General features: G+C 47.4%; 1 protein-coding gene across 11 annotated transcripts in view; it reads right to left on the bottom strand.

The window, feature by feature from the left end:
* Positions 1-19,773, bottom strand: part of ESRRB (estrogen related receptor beta) — a 177,853-nt gene that overhangs the window by 6,966 nt on the left and 151,114 nt on the right. For 10 of the 11 annotated variants that reach the window (XM_045012603.1, XM_045012601.1, XM_045012602.1 and 7 more), the window contains 2 exons: positions 18,825-18,986; positions 4,839-5,108 (listed from right to left, as the gene is read on the bottom strand). In XM_045012603.1, coding sequence (XP_044868538.1) covers positions 4,839-5,108; positions 18,825-18,986 — 432 coding nt within the window. Of the gene's footprint in view, positions 1-3,280; positions 3,592-4,838; positions 5,109-18,824; positions 18,987-19,773 lie in introns of those variants that run through there. The other variant, XM_045012608.1, reaches the window with a different exon arrangement.

Below are 19,773 nucleotides of genomic sequence, written 5' to 3' on the forward strand. Positions count from 1 at the left end.
TTGCAGATGGGCCACATGCCACTGTAAGCAATTTCATCATACCAGCCCTTCTGCATTGATCAAGTTCAGTCTTGAAGCTAGTTAGGTTTTTTTGGCCCCACTCCTCCACTTGGAAGCCTATTCCAGGACTTCACTCCTTTGATCGTTAGAAACCTTTGTCTAATTTCAAGCCTAAACTTGTTGAGGGCCAGTTTATATCCATTTGGTCTTGTGTCAACAATGGCACTTAACATAAATAATGCCTCTCCATTATTTATAGAGCGCAATCATATCTCCCCTCAGCCTTTGTTTGGTCAGGCTAAACAAGTCAAGCTCCTTGAGTCTCCTCTCATAAAGTAGGTTTTCCATTACTCTGGTCATCCTAGTAGCCCTTCTCTGCACCTGTTCCAGTTTGAATTCATCTTTCTTAAACATGGGAGACTAGCACTGCACACAGTATTCCAGATGAGGTCTCAACAGTGCCTTGTGTAATGTCAATAACACTTCCCTCTCCCTGCTGGAAATACCTCGCCTGATGCATTCTAGGATTGCATTAGCCTTTTTCATGGCTGCATCACATTGGTGGCTCAGTCATCCTGTGGTCAGCCAATGCACCCAGGTCTTTCTCCTCCTCTGTTGCTTCCAACTGATATGTCTCCAGCTAATAGCAAAAATTCTTGTTTTTTGTCCCTACATGCATGACATTGCATTTTGCACTATTACATTTTATCCCATTTCTAGCTTACTCTAGATCTTCTTGTATGCGATTCTGATCCTCCTCCATATTGCCAATACCTCCCACCTGTGTGTCATCCACAGATTTTATTAGCACACTACCACTTTTTGTGCCAAGGTCATTCATGAAAATGTTAAATGAGATTGGTCCCAACACCGATCTCTGAGGAACTCCACTAGTAACCTCCCTCCAGGCTGACAATTCTTTAGCCACCTTTCTATTCTCTCATTAATCCCCATCTTTTCCAATTTAACTAATAATTTCCCATGTGGAACTGTATCAGATGCCTTACTGGAATCCAGGTAAATTAGATCTACTGCATTTCCTTTGACTAAAAAAATCAGTTATCTGCTCGAAGGAGGAGATCAGGTTTATCTGGCATGATCTAACGTTTGTAAAACCATGTTGTATTTTATTCTAATTACTGTTTATCTCTATATCCTTAATTATTTTCTCTTTCAAAATTTGTTCCAAGACTTTGCATATAACTGAGGTCAAACTAACAGGCCTGTCGTTTCCTGGATCACTTTTTCCTCTTTCTTAAAAGTAGGTTCTACTTTTAGCAATTCTCCAGTCAGAGGGTATAACCATCCCTTCGGTTTATAGATTCATTAAAAATCCTTGCTCGTGGGCTTGTAGTTTCATGTGGCAGTTCCTTTAGTATTCTTCTATGGAGATTATCCAGGTCCCCTGATTTGGTCCCATTAAACTGTTTGAGTTTGACTTCCACCTTGGATGTGGTAATTTCTACTTCCATATCCTCATTCCCAATAGCCACCCTACCACTATTCCCAAAGCTCTTTATTAGCCTTATTAAAAACAGAGGCCATGCCTAGATTATCTTTCATCTCCAATCTATCCTCAGTGCTTAGCAGCCCTACTTCTTCTTTCCTTATTGTGTATATAGCTATATAACCTTTTACTATTGGCTTTAGTTTCTTTGTGATGTCCAACTCTGTTTGGCTTTTAGCAGTTCTCATTTTTTCTCTAAATTTCTGTTCTCTAGGAGGTAGCTTTCCTTGCTGATCTGTCCCATCTTCCATTCCTTGTAGGCTTTCTGCTTTCTCTTAATAACCTCTTGGAGGTGCTTGCTCATCCAGTTTGGATGAATTCTCTCTCTCTCTTCCCCCCATGCTTGGGAGGCAGGTTTCAGGTAGCATCTGCAACTTTGACAAAGTAATTCCAAGCCTCCTGTACGTTCATATCGTTGAGTTCTTCAGTCCTGTCCACTTCCCTAACTAATTCCCTTTTGAAATCAAAGTCCTTAGTTGCAGACTTATTTTTGTTTATCCTTCCACTTAGTTTAAACTGAATTAGCTCATGATCCCTAGAGTTGGGGACTGGCTCAGAGGTACATCTATAGGTGCAGGTGTTGGCCATTTGCATGCAAGCATTTATGTGTGTCACTGCATTTGTGCAAGTGTGCCCCGCGATATGGCAATTGAGTCCATAGTGACATTACAAGGACATTAAAGTTAAGTCAAGTACTAAAAAGCCAGCCTAAGGTCAGCTGTGCAACCTTAATTCACCTGCCTGGGTGTATAGATTGTGATACAGTTTTTAGTTACATGATCACATCCTATTTTTCACAGGAAAAAACCAGACGCATGCAGGGAGATCTCACACACTGCTGACTTTCAAACATTCGAGCAAGAAATACTGGGACTGTAAAAACTAAATTCTGCTTGCAGCTGTATTGCACCAACCCACTGAAGTCAAAGCGGTTGCACCCCTGTAGCTGAGAGCGGGATTTGGCCCAGTGTTTTCTAACCCTTACTCTTGTTTTTCCGGATTCATGGAGTGAGAAGCAGAACCACAAAGCGGCTGCTGAGAGTTGGTTGCTTAATTTTATGGTAAATATTGTTCTGTCACTGATGGTAATTCTCCCCACAGACTGTCTGCTCCAGCATATCCTGAGCTGGGCACTGCCCTGCTTATGCCCCAGGCATGAGCATGGTCAAGAGAGTGCAACACCGAGTATTGAAGTGCCTATTGCAAAAAACCCTGATGGCAGCATTGAGCTCATAGGTCCCCACTTAGAGCACAGCCCACAAAACAGCCTCCTGTGGTACCCTTAGCACGTTAGCCCAGCTGGGTGGGTGTTAGGGCCTGTAGCTTCCTTCACATCACCGCTCTGGTTTCTGCTCCTTGTCTAACGGAGGGACCCTCCTTTTAGGTTGGAGGCTATTTCTTCATAAAGATTGCCAAAAAGCCACAATTCCACAATCAAGAAAGAGGCCCACTGTGGCTAAAAGCCCATCCAGTGTGAAGCGAAGGCAGCAATTAGAAATATAAAAGCAGCTCATAACAAATGGAAAAAGAGGGGAAATAGATGGCAATCAATATAAATTAGAAGTGATGAAGTGCAGAAAATTGATAAGGGAAACTAAGGACATCAGGGAAAAATCCATGGCTGGCAGGCTGAGGACAATAATGAAGATTTATTTAAAAAGTATATTAGGAACAAAAGAAATTCTAGCAACAGTACTCCATTACTAGATGGAAATTGTGCACTTGTTAATAATGATGCAGAAAAGGCAGAAGTATTCAATAAATATTTTTGTTCTGTATTTGGAAAGAAGCAGAATGATGTAATCTCATTATCTGAGAATGATGAACTACTTTCCAGTCCATGAGTAACTGAGGACGATGTTAGACAACATCTAGGCATGAACATTTTTAAAATCAGTAGGCCCAGATAACTTGTACCCAACAATCCTAAAATATTTGGCTCAGGAGCTTTCTGTCTCGCTGATAATTTTTTTAATAAATCTTGGAATACCAGGGAAAATCCAGAAGACTGAAAGATGCTAATATGCCAATATTCAAAAAGGTCAAGATCAGGGAATTATAGGCGAGTTATCCTGAGTTCAATCCTAGGAAAAATAATGGAAAAGCTGATTCAGGATTCCATTAATAAAGAATAGGAATATAACATTTGACAGTCAACATTATTTTATGGAAAATAAGGCATGTCAAACAAACCTGATTTTGTTCTTTGGGGAGATTGCAAGTTTGGTTGATAAAGGTAAACTGAATAGATATAATAGACGGAGACTTTTGTAACATGTTTGACTTAGTAGCAGGTCTCATTATGCAGTAGCTTTAGCTCTGATGACTTTCACTGTTCCCTCGTGGATAGATGTGTGAGTAGCACCTTTTCAGCTGCACAGCACACACTATCTGTTGTGATTTGGGGCAAGCTCTTACTGCCCTAATCCCAACCAGCATGCCTCACTCTGCTCTGGAGGGCCTCTGCCTATTTTGTGGCTAAAGTGGAGTTTACTCTCTGTGGCCTGTTCAGACCTTGGCTTCTCTGAGGAGGCTGCTAAAAAGGGAGACAGTTAGTGCTAACTGTAGTGGTGGTTTTGGTGTTATGGCCAGTTGTCAACTGGGATTGGAACTCTCAACTAATTTCACACTGGTGAGCACCCCATACATTTGAGTAGGGTGTAAAATTTGATTTTACAGTCTGGCTTCTCTATAGACACCACTGAGCTTGGCCAGATTCAAACAGGGCCTTAGAAACAAAAAGTGCTGAATCCCATTTTCCAAGAGCCAGTCGGCTCTCCCTGACCTGGGCTTGAATAGGAACTGGTGACTTCAAGGTAAAAGGCTCCATATCCCATTCTCTGATCCAGCCTGTCCCCCGACCTAGGTCTGATTGGATCCAGTACACTAGTGGACAAAAGCTCCATATTCAGTAGTTCTCTCTCCAAAAGCCAGCCAGTCCCCGCTCTCAACGGACTTGAGGCCAGATTGGAGCTGGAGACTCATGAGTGAAAGGGCTCAAACCTCAACTCCTGCTCCAGCTACCCATTCCTCTCCAACCAGGGCCTATATTGGGAGCAGCATTCTAAGAGGGAAAAGGGTCTATAACCTATATCCAGATCCCTGGAGATAAGGCCTACATTTTCACCAGGTACTCAATTCACTTCTAAACTGAAAGAAAAACAGTGTGGGAGAGTGGCGCTGTGTTAGACCCACTGGAGAGACTCATTGTTACCAGGAGCCAGAGCATAGCCAGCACTGGTCCTCTGACTTTTCAGGAGCATATTAGAGTGCTAGATCCATGTTGGCCGTGGCTCCCTGAGCCTCACATCAGTCCGGGCCATGGTTTTACCTGAGTTGGCAAGGGCCAGGGCCTTGAGTGTGACAAACTCCTCCTTCTCCACCTTCAGCTTCTTGTACCGGCGCACCAGCTGCAGGATGGCCAGGTAGAGCTCCAGCAGCCCCGTCAGGCGCGAGTGCTCCTCATCCATGATGTAGTCCTCGGCGTAGACCAGCTTGTCCTCATAGGGCAGTGAACGGTACACAATGCCCAGGATGAGGATCTCCATCCAGGCACTCTGCAAGAGGCTCATCTGGTCCCCCAGGGAGAGATTAGAGAAACCTGACAGGGCAAATGACAAGCAGGGTCAAACTGGGATGGGCTCCAAAGGCTGTATCCCCAACAGCTCCCCAGTTTTTCTGGGAATCACTCCATCTTCCCAATCCCCTGCACATTACATGGGGTCACTGAGCATCTCTCCAAAGCCTGTGGTGAGCCTCCCAGCCTGGGTCAATGTACTTGGGTTTGTGGGGCTCACACTAGTACTCAAAAACTGCCGTGGAGACAGTGCTCTGAAGTTGTGGCCTGGGCTGGAGCTCTAATGCCGTCTCCTTCCCCTCAGGCTTCAGAGCCTGAGCTGCTATGTCTGAACAGCTATTTTTAGTGTGGTATTGGGAGCCCAAGTCTTTTGACCTGGGCTGGGAGGCTTGCTGCCGTGGGCCATGTAGACATGCCCTGTCTAGGTACTTACGTGGCCCTCATCATGTAGTGTCTGGCACCTCTGGAAGTCACCCATCTCTTTACTTCCCAGTCCACCTGCAGCCCTGCCCAGAATCCATCCTTTGTGCTCCCCGTGTTTCCTTGCAGCCCTATCCTGAATACAGCCCAGTCCTCAGGCCACACCATGGTGGGATGTACCCTGACCCTGTTCCTCCTGCAGTACTGCCTGGTAGGTACTTTGCTCCCCTGTTTCTCCTGCTGTACTTTCTGTAATGCAACCCATTCTCTCCCCATCCCAGCAAGGAACTCTGCTGGCTTGACAGGGAAGCACTCCAAAGGGAGTCAGTGCGCTCCTGATAGGGTAGGAAGAGAAGATGCTTGCCTGAGTTTCAAGCTCATCATGATCAAAATGCCATCTCAGCCGAAGTGGCAAATTCTCCTCCACTGTAGCACATTGGAGGATCAAAAGTTAAATCCATATGAAAACATGATCCACTTCTGAACATCACGACTTCCCACACTCAGTGACTCCAACTTTCTAATGGAAGAGCCCCACTCAATATCGAAAAATGCTGAGGCTGCCAGACCAAACCCTAAAATACCAATAAATGTGTCATATGAACAAACCAAGCAGCAAGAAGGTACGGATCCCTACATAGCCGTAGATCCTGGCCACATGAATAGAGCTCACTACAGAGACAGGCAGACCCCCCCCCCAGGATAGAGATGAAATTACCATAAGCTGGGAGGCACAAAACACTGCTTGCACCAAAAGAGGAGTGAGTTCACAACCCACGTGACAGAGGAGAGTGAGATGAGAGGCGCACTCTGCTCCAGTGTCTGACATACAAGGGAGCGTGAGAAAGATTTCTCCTGAAATGATCAGACCTCATAAGATGCTTCTCATCAGAAAAGCAATGAGGAAAAACTCTGCTGGAGCCTAAGAAAAAGGAGAGAGATGGCAGACATGACCTCAGGCTCTGTAGCAGCCTGACATTGGATCCCGAATGGACACAGCTGCCCTGCGTCCATTTGTCAGCAAATCCTAAACACAGTGTGTAGTGTCCCTGCCACCCTGACAGAGACCTGAGCGGGGTGTCTGTCTCTGTTTACACTTCAGGGGCACTGGGGCAGCCTATCCTGGCAATAGAGTTTCACAGCACTGAGCTGAAATGAGAAGTCCTGAGTATTTCTAAGCAGCAGGAACACCTAAGACTTGGCGCAGCATTCTTTCCCCTCCCTCACCTTCAGGCTCCCGCCTTTCTCTCCAACACTGGCTTTTTTTTTCCCTCTAGTTTTCTCTCCTAACTCAGCGTCCTCTGCCCCTGGATTACTCTCCTCCTGCAGCCCTGTCTGAGCTCATTAGCCTCTTGCTCCGAGACTCCCCAGCCCGACAGGCTGCGAACTGTGCGCAGCAAGATGCCCTTTATTCCCACAGCCTTCACCGCTCACGTCGCTGTGTCTGGGCCCAGGTAACCAGCCACTGCAATGATCATTTGATTTCTCTTGTTATCAAGTCAGCAATTAACAAAAGAGCTGGTGATTGCTGTATTGACCGACTGTGGGTTCTATTTTTCTATCTGTGCTATCTCAGCCCAAGGAAGTGAGGGCAGAGGGATGGGTTAGTCTTATTTATTTATCACTACGCCATGTTTTGTGTTTGTGTTGCCAGGGGAAGCAAAGGGTGATAATGGCATGGCAGCCCTTGGACATCCAATTTCCCTTATCAGGCCCCTGAATAGAAACGAGGCCCCAGGCCACATTAATTAACAGATACCAATCAGCTGTCACGTGTTGTGTGTGTGAGGTCTGGGGGTAGCAGTGGGTGGGAGGGAGGAATCGATAATCCATTGGGGAGGAGTGCCAGAGGGAATAAGGGAACAGCTAAAGACCACCAGGGAGACGAGCTGGAATAGAGAGTGAAATGAGTTAGATTGAATCCCTAGCTGAGTGCCATCTGCCTAACAGCATCTGGTCTATCATCGCTGTGCGAGGGATGCTCGCGCACAATCCCCATTGTCACAGGCGTCTCTCCAGATAACAATCCAGGCCTGTTCCAGGCCCTGAATATGTTTGTATAGGAAGGACCTGATGCGTTCTTGAGTTAGCTATGGTTGGCCAGGAGTGCATGGAGGTCTTGGAGGGTTAGGTGTTCACATCAGCAAAGTTTGGGGCCCCCTACTGCAGGCTGTCACAGCCAAGAGAACAGGAACATGTGGGTTCCTTCTTTTAAAAAAATCTGTTTCTCTGAGACCTGCCTCTTCCTTTGTCCTCAGCTCCTCCTCTGGCAGCTAGTATACAGTCCCCTTTTACCACAGCCCCTGAAGGCACCATTCTGAGTAAATGGGAGAATGGTCTGATGACAAGTGTGCATCAGGCTCCTGGCCTCCTGATTTCTGACGCCTTGCTGACACTGCCCTCTGCTGCATGTGGAGCTGATGCTATCCCTCTGGGAGAGAGGACGTCTGCTTTGCAGAGCACTTATAGCTTCGGTTCCCAAAGTTTATAGCCTCTCTCTCTCCTATCTGCACTCCCCATTCCCTACCCTCTATCCAACCACTTTGGCATTAGCCATTCATTCAACTACGGAAAGGAAGGCTGGTCCAGTGCTTCGGGTTCTAGCCTTGAGGGCCCTAGGTTCAACTCCCACAGCTGTCCTGGGTCAGTTGCTTAGTCTTGCTCTGCCTCAGTTCCCAATCTGTAAAATGGGGATAATAGCACTTCTCTCCCTGAAAGAGGTGAGTGACAATAAATATGGTGAAGATTTTGAGGTGCTCAGCCATATGGTAATGGGGCCCAGACCACACAGGATTTCCTCCTGCTTTTCTTTTTGGATAGTGTCAATCAATTCTTCCAAGTTATTTCCTTTCTTTGCAGCTGCCGGTGTGCACAGTATGTGGCCTTGCAGGTGTGTGTACAAAGTCCATCCTGCTCTCTATGGATCTTGTTCACTGCTTTGATTCCTCTGGCCTCACAGAGCAATGCTCACACCCATCCACCTCTGTAAGTACACCTTATTAATCACCAGTCTTCCCATGATGTCATCCATCAGCTCCCCAGCTTGACCTGCTTTTTCCCCAGGCCCAGCAGGCAGTACATCCTTTCTCCACTGTGCCAGCATCATCTGGAACAGCCCCCTTTGCTCCTGCACAGAACTGTGTCCTAAACTTTCTCTTCAAAACACACTTTGGAAACCCACCTCCTGCTGGGTTCTGATTCCTAATGAACCAGTTAATTCCTGCCGCCTGGGCTCAGCCATTCTCTCCAAAGTGTCACCTCTGCACCCTAACTCCCATCCCACCTGCAGCTGCTGGTCCAAATCCCTCTTTCACACAGGCATGCTCTCCATTAACTGCAGTAGGCACCCACGTAAGAGCAGAATGTGGCCTGCTCCCCTATACTGCTACAGTAACTCCTCACTTAAAGTTGTCCCGGTTAATGGTGTTTCGTTGTTACGTTGCTGATCAATTAGGGCTAGTCTACACTTACGAGCCGGGTCGACGCGGTGAGTTCGACTTCTCGGAGTTCGAACTATCGCGTCTAATCTGGACGCGATAGTTCGAACTCCGGAAGCGCCGCGGTCGACTCCGGTACTCCACCACTGCAAAAGGCGGTGGCGGAGTCGACCTTGGAGCCGCGGACTTCGATTCCGCGGCGTCTGGACGGGTGAGTAGTTCGAACTAGGGTACTTCGAATTCAGCTACGCTATTCACGTAGTTGAATTTGCGTACCCTAGTTCGACCCCGCTTCTTAGTGTGGACCAGCCCTTAGAGAACATGCTCGTTTAAAGTTGTGTAATGCTCCCTTCTAATGTTGTTTGGCAGCCGCCTGCTTTGTCTACTGCTTGCAGGAAGAGCAGCCTGTTGCAGCTAGCTGGTGGGGGCTTGGAACCAGGGTGGATGGGCAGCCCTCCTATTAGTTCCCCACTCCCCTAAGTTCCCTGTGCAGCAGCCGCCTGCAGTTCAGCTGTGTCCCTCCCCCCACTGCCATGTACTGCTCCTGCCCTCTGCCTTGGAGCTGCTCCCTGAGACTCCTGCTTGCTGTGTGGGGGGGAGGGAAGGAAGGGGGGGCGAATGTCAGGGTGTCCCCCTCCCTCCTGCTCCTGCACCCTGCTTACCTCATCTTCCATAGAGCAGGGGGGACAGACCAGGACTCAGGAGGGAGGGAGCTTGCAGCAGCTGCCTATCAGCAAGCTGATCTAATTAACAAGGCAGTGTACTTAAGGGAAATGCGCATATCTCCCTCCATTCCTGCTGCCTTGTGTAGAGAGAGAGTTAACCCTTGAGGCCTCAGCCAATTGCTAGTTCATCATTTAGCAGTAAGGGAAATATCCCACCCTGATTCCTCCACCTCAGCCAAGCTTCACAATCATTATCACTATACTAGTATTAAATTGTTTGTTTAAAACTTATACTCTGTGTGTGTGCATGTGTATGTGTATATATATATATATATTAATTAGTCTTTTGTCTGGTGAAAAAAAATTCTCTGGAACCTAACCCCCTTATTTACATTAATTCTTATGGGGACATTGGATTTGCTTAACATTGTTTTGCTTAAAGTTGCATTTTTCAGGAACATAACTACAATGTTAAGTGAGGAGTTACTGTATTGTATTGTTACATACAGTGCCTCCTTTATGGTCTGTGCAAATGGCAATCACTTGCGGAAAGGTTTGGAAAACTGCTAGAAAGTATGCTGGATGGAAATGAATTGTGTATATTAGATGGACCTATTAGATGGACGTATGCAAGCTTTCCAGGCTACTGTACCCCTTTCAGGAGGCTGATTTGTCTTGTGTACCCCAAGTTTCACCTCATAAAGTCAGACACACACACTTATAAAATAAATTGTGACCCCCAGATTGAAAAACTCTGATATAGTATACAGAGCAGTATAAACAAGTCATTGTCAGTATGAAATTTTAGTTTGTATTGATTTTGCTAGTGCTTTTCATGTATCCTGTTCTAAACTAGGCAAATATCTAGATGAGTTGACATACCTGCTAGAAGACCTCTGTGTACCCCCAGACTACATGTATCCCTGGTTGAGAACCACTGACCTATGGCACCTGTGCCTGTCTCTCTTACCCCCTTCAAAGATCAGTCACCACCAGAGATGTGTGATTTAAAGAGCCAGATTCTGATCTCACACTGGTATAAATGAAATAACTCCATGGACCCCAGGCGAAGTGAACTCTGGATTTACGCTGGTGTCACTGAGATCAGAACATGGCCCAAGGAGTTTAGGTGGAGATCTGTGGTAAGAACTAGGAGTGAGTGAGCCTGTCCACAGGAAGAAGGAAGCTTCCTGTTCTACTGGAGCTAGTGAGTAACAGTGTGAGGTTCCGGGTCAGTTGGCATTGGCAAGGACTCTACACCCAGCTTCAGCCATTGCCCCTGTTCTTGTCCATTCTCCAGAATCTCTGCCAGTTGGACTAAAATTTGGAGAGTTACTGGCCATAAAGACCTAATTTATATGCACAGCAAATTCACCAGTTGCCTCCTGTTCCAATGAAGAAACAAGACTAGGGAGGAAGGTATGATAAGAAACAGTGCACAGACAAACCCCACTGAATGCAAAAACAGAGATACGGGGATAGATCCTCAGGTCTGGCTGAGCTTTTCTCAACACAGGGCAAAGAAACTGTTTTATGTCACCTTTGTAGCCCCACACCAGCGTGCAGCCAGCTAGAGGCTGTTTCAATCCCTGGTGCAAATTAGAGCACTATTTAGGGCTGCTCTAACTTCCAGCTGCAGGTTGCCACATCCCCTGTAGAAAGTTACTTGATTTGCCCTAGCTGATGTAGTGACATTTGGTTTTTTTATTTCAGTGATTTGGCAGGGTGAGCTCCCAGAATTTTTTTTTTTTAAACCCACACACATAATTTGTGGCAAGTGGAGTTCATAATCTGTTAATTCATTATCATTTCTGTCATCCTGGAGGGCCATTAGCAGAGGTAATAAAGGGAGCTGTAATTATAGGATCTGAAGCCACTCCAGACACAGCTGCTGTCATTCCACTTGCCATATTTCATTTTGTGCTGGTGCTATCAGCTTCCTAGTGAGAACAGCACAAGCGCTACCTTGGGACAGCCTCTGTTGTTGTCCCTCAAGAGAAGTCTCCTCTTCCCGCAGAAAAGCATGTGTAAAAGGTAGATGAAATACAAAGGTGATTAACAGAGGGGCTGGGTAGGAGGAGACGAGTCTCATCCAAAGGGAAGGACTCCAAGCTGGCTGGGGAGGACACTGAGCTAATAATGTTTGCTGAACACTTTTAAATCATGTTTTCATGTTCCTGATTGCAGGAGAGTGGCTTTAAGCTTAATCAGTTTCATTTTGCTGACATTAAAGAACAAGAGTTTGCTCTGGGACCTGGTATCTGAAGTGCTGGGCTCATTCCTGTGCCTTGGTTTTAAAAACAGCATTCTAATTTAACACAAGACTGACAGATGTGATCTTTAGTCCTTTTGCCTTGTTCTTAGTGTCTGAGCTCCAGGGGCTAGCTTCACAAGGGTGGCTTAGGCACCTAACTGCCACTTTCAGTGCCAAAGGCTTTGTCTACACTGGCAAGGGAAAGACAAAACTTTTGTCATTCAGTGGTGTTAAAAAACACAACACACACCTCCCCGAAAGACAAAAGTTTTGTCGATGACAAGCATTGGTGTGAACAGCGCTTTGTTGGCAGGAGCGCTCTCCTGTCGACTAAAGCTCGGGGGGTGGGTGGAAGTTTGTTGTCAGCAGCCATGTCATTAAAAGCTGCATAGTGTAGACAGAGCCTTTAAATCCAACATTTAGAGCAGGGGTAGGCAACCTATGGCACGTGTGCCGAAGGCGGCACGCGAGTTGATTTTCAGTGGCACTCACACTGCCCTGGTCCTGGCCACCGGTCCGGGAGGCTCTTCATTTTAATTTAATTTTAAATGAAGCTTCTTAAACATTTTAAAAATCTTATTTACTCTACATAAAACAATAGTTTAGTTATATATTATAGACTTATAGAAAGAGACCTTCTAAACACGTTAAAATGTATTACTGGCACGTGAAACCTTAAATTCGAGTGAATAAATGAAGACTCGGCACAGCACTTCTGAAAGGTTGCCGACTCCTGATTTAGAGCCTCAAACATCCCTATTCCCAACAGCTCCTTAACACTGTAAGCACCTACATTTCCACTGATAAGGTACCCATGGCATCATCTAAATTTCTCCCATGTTGTGCACATGCCCCCAGCTGCCCAAGTCCTGGGGGCAATGACAACCTAAGTAGTCACTAGAGCAGGGATTTGAACTTTCCCACATCAGTGCCCACCCATTGAGTCAGTCTCAGACTTTAACCCTCTATGGCAGTGGTCCCCAACCTTTTCCAGGTGGCGGGCGCCGGACGACGAGCCACTGAGGACTATGGCTGGTGGACAAGCATCTGCCAAAATGGCGCAGAGAAGCGGCAATGTCAAGTGGCCTTGCCGCCGAAACGCTGCCGAAAATCAGCGGCATTTTGGGGGCACCTCCGCTTTTCGGCGGCATTTCAGTGGCGACACCTCTTGATGATGATGCTTTTTGGCAGCATTTCGGCAGATGCTTGTCCACCAGCCAGGACGCGGGCACACTTAGATGACCCGGTGGGCACCATGGTGCCCGCAGGCACCGCGTTGGGGACCCCTGCTCTATGGAATAAAACTCCAAAACAAAAAGCACAGTCACAACTGGGACAGATCACAGCTATGAAAAGAAAACAGCCAACCCCTCCCCATCCCAGACTTTTTGGTCTGAGAACTAAGAGGTCAGTTTGATGTCATAGGCCATCATCAGATTGCCATTTTGCCAAACTCATCTGTATTTTTTTCTTAGCCATTGTGAGCAAGTGAATGACTGCAAACATAGTGTGAACTGGAGTTTCAGGTAAGTCATTCTGTGCCTGAAAGTGGGCTGAACTGCAGCTCTGCCAGAGGTAGTATAAAATTACTGCAGTAACAACTGCCAGAGGCTCTAAGAAAATACACAGGAAATGGCTGTCCTTCCTTATCGAGGTAGATACCAAATCCTCTGGTGGTTGAAAAGATTCAAAAGCCAATTGGCCATAAGTCTGGCCATGCAACAGTGGAACTCTTTGTTTCAGGCCAAAAGATCCCAAGTGTGGCCATTAAAGGAGCAGAATAGTAGGAAGTGTGCCATGGGGGGGGGGGGGGCAGAATAGCTCAGTGGTTTGAGCAATGGCCTGCTAAACCCAGGGTTGTGAGCTCACTCCTTGAGGGAGCCACTTAAGGATCTGGGTCAAAAATCAGTACTTGGTCCTGCTGGTGAAGGCAGGGGGCTGGACTCAATGACCTTCTGAGGTCCCTTCGAGTTCTAGGAGATAGGTATATCTCCAATTATTATTATGGGGTGTATCTAAACTGCAGAAAAAGCCCTGGGGCAGCAAGTCTCATGGGCTTGCACTATGAGGCTAAAAATAGCAGTGTAGGTTTTCCCACTCAGGCTGGAGAGTGGGGAGACGGGTCTCAGAGCGTGGGCTCCAGCCCAAGCAGGAACATCTGCACTGCACGGGAACCCACAGTCTCCTCTGTCCCAGGGGAAGCCTTTATCTACTATGTGCTTCCCTTGTGAGTTACCTCTGACATACAGTTTCTGAGGGAACTCTATTATTTTGAAGGAACCACAGTGCGCCGCTAAGACAGTCTTGTGGGCAATACAAAGCTACTGAATGATGTTAATGAAAAATATTCCTTCAGGACCCTCTGGTATAGTGCGCTCCCAATGTGTGAGCCACGTGCCAGAATGCTCTTGCCTGGATTTGCCAGTGGGAGATAAGTTTAACATCATAAACAAGCTGTTTGTAAGGAGGAGTCTGTTGGGCTGTTGCAGGAAAAATACCTTAGGGGCCTCTTCCCCTTGGCCAAGGGCGATTTAAGTATTTTATACAAAGTGGGACAGCTTCAACAAGAGAATCCCAAATGGTGGAAGGCATCTTTGGCCAGCCTTGACTTGAGCTAACTCCCTCTGAGGCACTAGCTTAGGCAGCTCCCCCCTCAGCATGCTGGCTTCTGTGAATCCCCTTTTTAGCGCCGAACTCTCCCCAGGCCTGGGTGCCTAACTTGGGGCTGTGAATTCTACTGGGTGGCAGGGTGCCTAACGCTTAGGCACTGCACATGCTCAGCCCTAAGTGCCCCTTAGGAATCAAGCCTCACATGTCTATGAGCTCAGTTGTGAGGGAACCTGAGCGTGTGATCGCCCTGATGTGTGAGCTCCTTGGTGTCTGGGGTTCGGGTGCAGACTCAAAGGAACAGACTGCATTGACATGCCCATTTGAGTCAGTCCCCTTCCCTGTGTTAAAATAAAATAAAATAAGGTTGTACCCTATTTTACATGTATTAAAATCTCTTGTATAAAGCTCCCAGAGCACTTTGCTCTGAAAGCAATATGATTAGTTTATTATCACTGAGCTGGACTCACCCCTCTGTCTGACCCAGGAGCTGTGTTGATTGGGGTGCCACACTGGGGTTTTTTCGCAGGAAAGGGAAATAGAGAGAAAATAGAGGTGGTTGCAGGAGGACCCTGGCCTTCTGGAAGAAAAAACAGCCCCTTTTACAGAGTAGCAGTCACCTTGCACTTACATCCCTGTTCTAGGAGAGCAGCAGCAGCACCAACATGGGAAGTGCATTGGTTCCAAAATGAAATTCAGGGAGGAGCAGCTGTTCACTACAGGTGTAAGCAAGTGGTCCCTGAGCTACGGTAGGGCATCTCCAGTGCGCAGCAGTGATAATGGACTGCAACACCTAGGTGTTTGGGAACTAATGGCCACAGTGACAGTAACCTGTGAGTAACTGTGTTTGGGTATGTCTGTCCGGCAAAAAAAAAACCATGGCAAGGACTCTCAGGGCTGGGTCAACTGACTTGGGCTTGTGCTCCGGGGCTAAATACAGCAGTGTAGACATTTGTGCTGGGGATGGAGCCCAGGCCCCACCTGAGCAGGAACATCTACACTGTTATTTTTAGCTCTGTAGCATGAGCCTGAATCAGTTCACCTAAACTCTGAGACTCGCTGTTGTAGGTTTTTTTAGCCTGTGTAGCCATAGCCATAGCTGCATTGTGTTAATGCCCTTTCTGTTAATGGAGTTAACCCTGCAGTGGGTTAATGGAGCAATCCAGGCTGAGATTCCTCAATCAGCAACATAGCATTGTTTGTGCTGAATCAGCCCCAGGTGGATTCCACAGCTAGCGAGTGGTGTAATCCCTGATACTGCAGATCTCCTTTAAGAAGGGCACCCCTGGCATTAACCTCCGCTCAGAAACACTGCCTGCAGAAAGACCGATTTCTCCAAACTCTACAGTCAGGGCTGTGGCTCTGTGAAACACCTAACTTGTAGGTGCCTAGCAAATCACTGGAACAACAATGGGAGCCACAAAGCCTGAGTTAGACCCCTAGGTTTCCTATACAATGAACGGGGAGAGGTAGGTGCCTAAGAATGGGATCCATAAAAGCCTGCACGCTAGGCAGAGAGCCAGGTAAAGTAGTCAGTGGGTGATGCCAGCAAGAGGGGTGTGTCCTAATCCCCACCACCCACCTCCGCCATGGAGATAGGCATCTAAATCCAGGCTGCAGGCACCTATTTCTGCTTGCAATCCACAGCCAGGACCCGCTGCCTGGAGTCAGGTGGTGTAGGCGCCTCAGCCATTTCTTGTGAGGAGGAGGTGACCATGGTGGCCTTTCTTACAACCTTTAGCCCGGTGGTTTGGGTACTCACCCAGGACATGGGAGATCCCTATTTAATTCCCCCCTCTCTGCCTGCTGGGTAGTAGGGATTAGAACAGGGGTTGCCCATCTCTCAGGCAAGTACCGTAGCCATTGGACTAGAGAGTGTTCCTCACGCTCTGGGGCAGGAGTCTCAAACACAAGTTATTTCCTGTGGCCTGCCATAGCTCCCCTCACACACACCCCGCCTCCGCCCCCCCGAGGGCGCTGCATCCCAGCTCCTCCGCCTATCCTCCCAGTGCTTCCTGCTGCCAAACAGCTGTTCGGCGGCACTTAGGACTTTCCAGGAGGAAGTGGGGAGGAGCAGGGACGCGGCACGCTCAGGGGAAGAGGCGGGGGGCAGGGATTTGGAGAAGGGGTTGGAATAGAGGCAGGGAGGGGGCGGAGTTGCGGTGGGGACTTTGGGGAAGGGGTTGGAATGGAGGCGGGGAAGGGGTGGGAAGAGGCGGGGTCTCATGGAAGGGGTGGAGTGGGGGCAGGGGGGGGCTTTTGTAAATTTGTATGAAAAGGTGTCAGTGATGCAGCCCTGGAGCCGAGGTACTAGTCCTCATGTGGCCCTCGTGGTGATTTGAAGTTTGAGATCCCTGCTCTAGGGCCAATTAATATATATTTTTAATGAAAGTAGAACAACTTCAACAAGAGAGACCCACATCAGAATATCCTGTAGCCCAGTGGTTTGGGCATTCACCTGAGAGGTGGGGAAACCCCTGTTCAAAGCCCTTCTCATTGGACAGTGGGGGAACTGAACTGGGGGCTCCCACATCCCAGGTGAGTACCCTAATCACTAGATGTAAGGGAGGCCCCCTTGTGATGTTTGTCATGCTCTGAGTATACATACTGGATTGGGCCCTGGGGGAAGACAGGGCTGTCTTCCCCTGGTTTGAGGATTTTGCTGGGGCTTAGGCGTGAGAGGGGCATCTGGACCCCTGCCTGATGCACACGCCCAGAGGCAGAAACTTAGGGCCTATGGAACTTTTACAGTGGAAACGTAGGTGCCAAGTGAGTTTAGGCGCATATAGGGTTGGGTGACAGCTGAGTGGGGGTTTTGCGGATAACAGTGTTATCTAAATCTGCATTTTAGGTGCCTAAATCCCTTTGTGGATCTAGGCCAAGGTACCCAAGAGTCCCCACTTCAAGAAACCCAGAAAGTCTTCTCAAGGGGAGCCTCCAACCTTAGAATCCAATTATGACAAATTTTACAGGGAAACAGTCACTCAGAACAAAGAGGAGCAGCAGCCAAAAAGAGAACAAGGACAAGCTGCAGAAATTAGTCATTGCGTGAGCCAAACGTCCGCTAGGTTAGGACAACTGAACTATGGCAGATACTCCCAAATGATCAGACAGGGTCAAAAATGTTTCATGGAAACATGCTGCATGGCTGAAGCAAGGAACTGATGCGGGAGCGGGATGGGAGAGTGTGAATCTGTGCTGAAGCTGGAGTAATGTGTGCAAGGTTTGGCAGCAGATTAGGTCCAGTAGTTGAGTACAAAATGTTCCTCTGGGCTGAAGGGAAAGAAGGGAGAGGGGATGAGACTGCTCTATCAGATTATTCATGCTGCATGTCTGTCTGAAGCAGTCTTCTGCAACGCAGCAAAGTGAGCCCTGGGGACACTTTCTGAAATCCCTCCCCACTAGCCCCTGCACTTTTGCTCTGCAATCAGAACTTCTGTCCAAGATGCCTAGGTATCTCCCCTTGATACTTTATGTTATGGAGCTTGACATAAGGTCAAGCCATGGACTCAGAATGCAACTCATCCAACAGCAGGAATCACATGGGAGCCCCCAATATCTGAATGCCTAGGCATTCAGGCCACTCCTTCAGTCCTGGACCTGTTACTACAGTGCTGATATTCTACATGGACTGCTGCTGCTCTGCTGAACAAACAGTATGGAAGTCCTGTGCATGCTCCAGTCAGCTTCCCCTTTGAGGTTGATCACATCACAGTCAAAGTGTTCCCAGCCTCCATCAACACAGGAAACAGGAGCTCCAAAGCAGTGCCTTAATCAGTCTCCGGCATGAGTGGGCCTTGCTCTGTGGCTTTGTGCCTTATGGCTAGGAAAGCTTCCCTGTCAGATGGGCAGTGAGCTCCCTATTCTGTGGTGGTGCAGCAGCACAGCTCCTGCCCACTAGTGGCAATAGAGGAATATGACAACCTGCATTTCCACTGGATACAACGTCTAATTGCCATGGTTATTTACAAGATGGATTCAGACTGTCTTGAGCCAATGCAACATGTCATGCAAAATCACCGAAGCCTACCACTCTACCACGTAATCCCAAAGGCTAATCACCAGGGGTTATTGTTGTACCACTCAGTCACAGGCACTACTGACTGCTGTGCAATATCATCTCTAAGGCTACCACATAATCCCAGGACACTACGTGTATATGATAATTAATTTACACAAATTAATCATATACTGTATTGGAATTCAATGCTAATGCGGGCTTCACCATGAGCAGCTTTCTCTTGAAGTAGATTCAACCCATCAGAGTGCCAAGATAAAGTGATGTTCACAGAGGTAAATAATCACCTCCCCTTGTCTTTCACACTAAGGCCCCCTCCCCTAATTTCCCCTTTGTTACCTGGGATGTGCTTTGCCCATCCAATGATCACCACCAGTTCCCTGTCTGCTAAGTCACAGAGGGTTGTCAGCGCTTTGATGTCACTCTCCGGCATGGTGGGGTCAGGCATGGCATAAATCTTCTCTGGCTCTGCCACCAGCAAGTGGGAGACGATCTTAGTCACTGCAAATGTCAAAGGACAAGTTACTACTGTACCTTTCAGGAGATGGTGTGTATGTAGCAGCTTTCAGACAACACTTAGCAGGATACACAACTGATAGGCGTTCTCGTACCATACGGCCTGCAATTTGGGATCTCAGAAATGTGTTTTGTTCACAGCAAGAGGGAGACTGCACTGTAGTTAGTGTAGAGTTTTCAAACTTCTTCGGCTGCATATCCCTTTCCAAATAATATAATCTACCAGGTACCCCCATCTAAGATAGGTTAATAATAGACCTATGATTAGATTGCCAAGTCTTCCTAAATAAAATGCGTTGTCCACCATTACAGGACTTTTCTCATGTACCCCCTGATGAGAGCCTGTGTACCCCTATGGGTATGTATACCCCAGTTTGAAAACCACTAATGTAGAGGTTGGAAACCAGAATCTGTGATTCTTCAGTACTGAGCCAACACCTGTAGAAGTCTGACAAAAGCAGGAGCCCATTGTAAGACATGGCTCAGTTATACCAGGTAGATCCCATAGGGATATGATAGGGTGAAAGAAGCCTAAGATAAATGTGATGGACAAACAACTGATGGGATTTTGACAAGTTCAGAAAACAACTTGGTGACATGGTAGAGAGAGAGATCAGGGTGTGGGGCTGATTTAGTGGATCTTGGGTGCAGGGAAGACCAGAACATCACTGAAGTTATAAACTTAATCTCTCTCTCCAAGAAAGCTCTGACTGATGATCCAAAGAATCCATCATCAATGGACCACAGCCTCAGGTGACACTCTTCCACCCAC

This window comes from Mauremys mutica, chromosome 4 (genome assembly GCF_020497125.1).
Source record: "Mauremys mutica isolate MM-2020 ecotype Southern chromosome 4, ASM2049712v1, whole genome shotgun sequence".
In the NCBI taxonomy this organism is placed as follows: Eukaryota; Metazoa; Chordata; order Testudines; family Geoemydidae; genus Mauremys; species Mauremys mutica.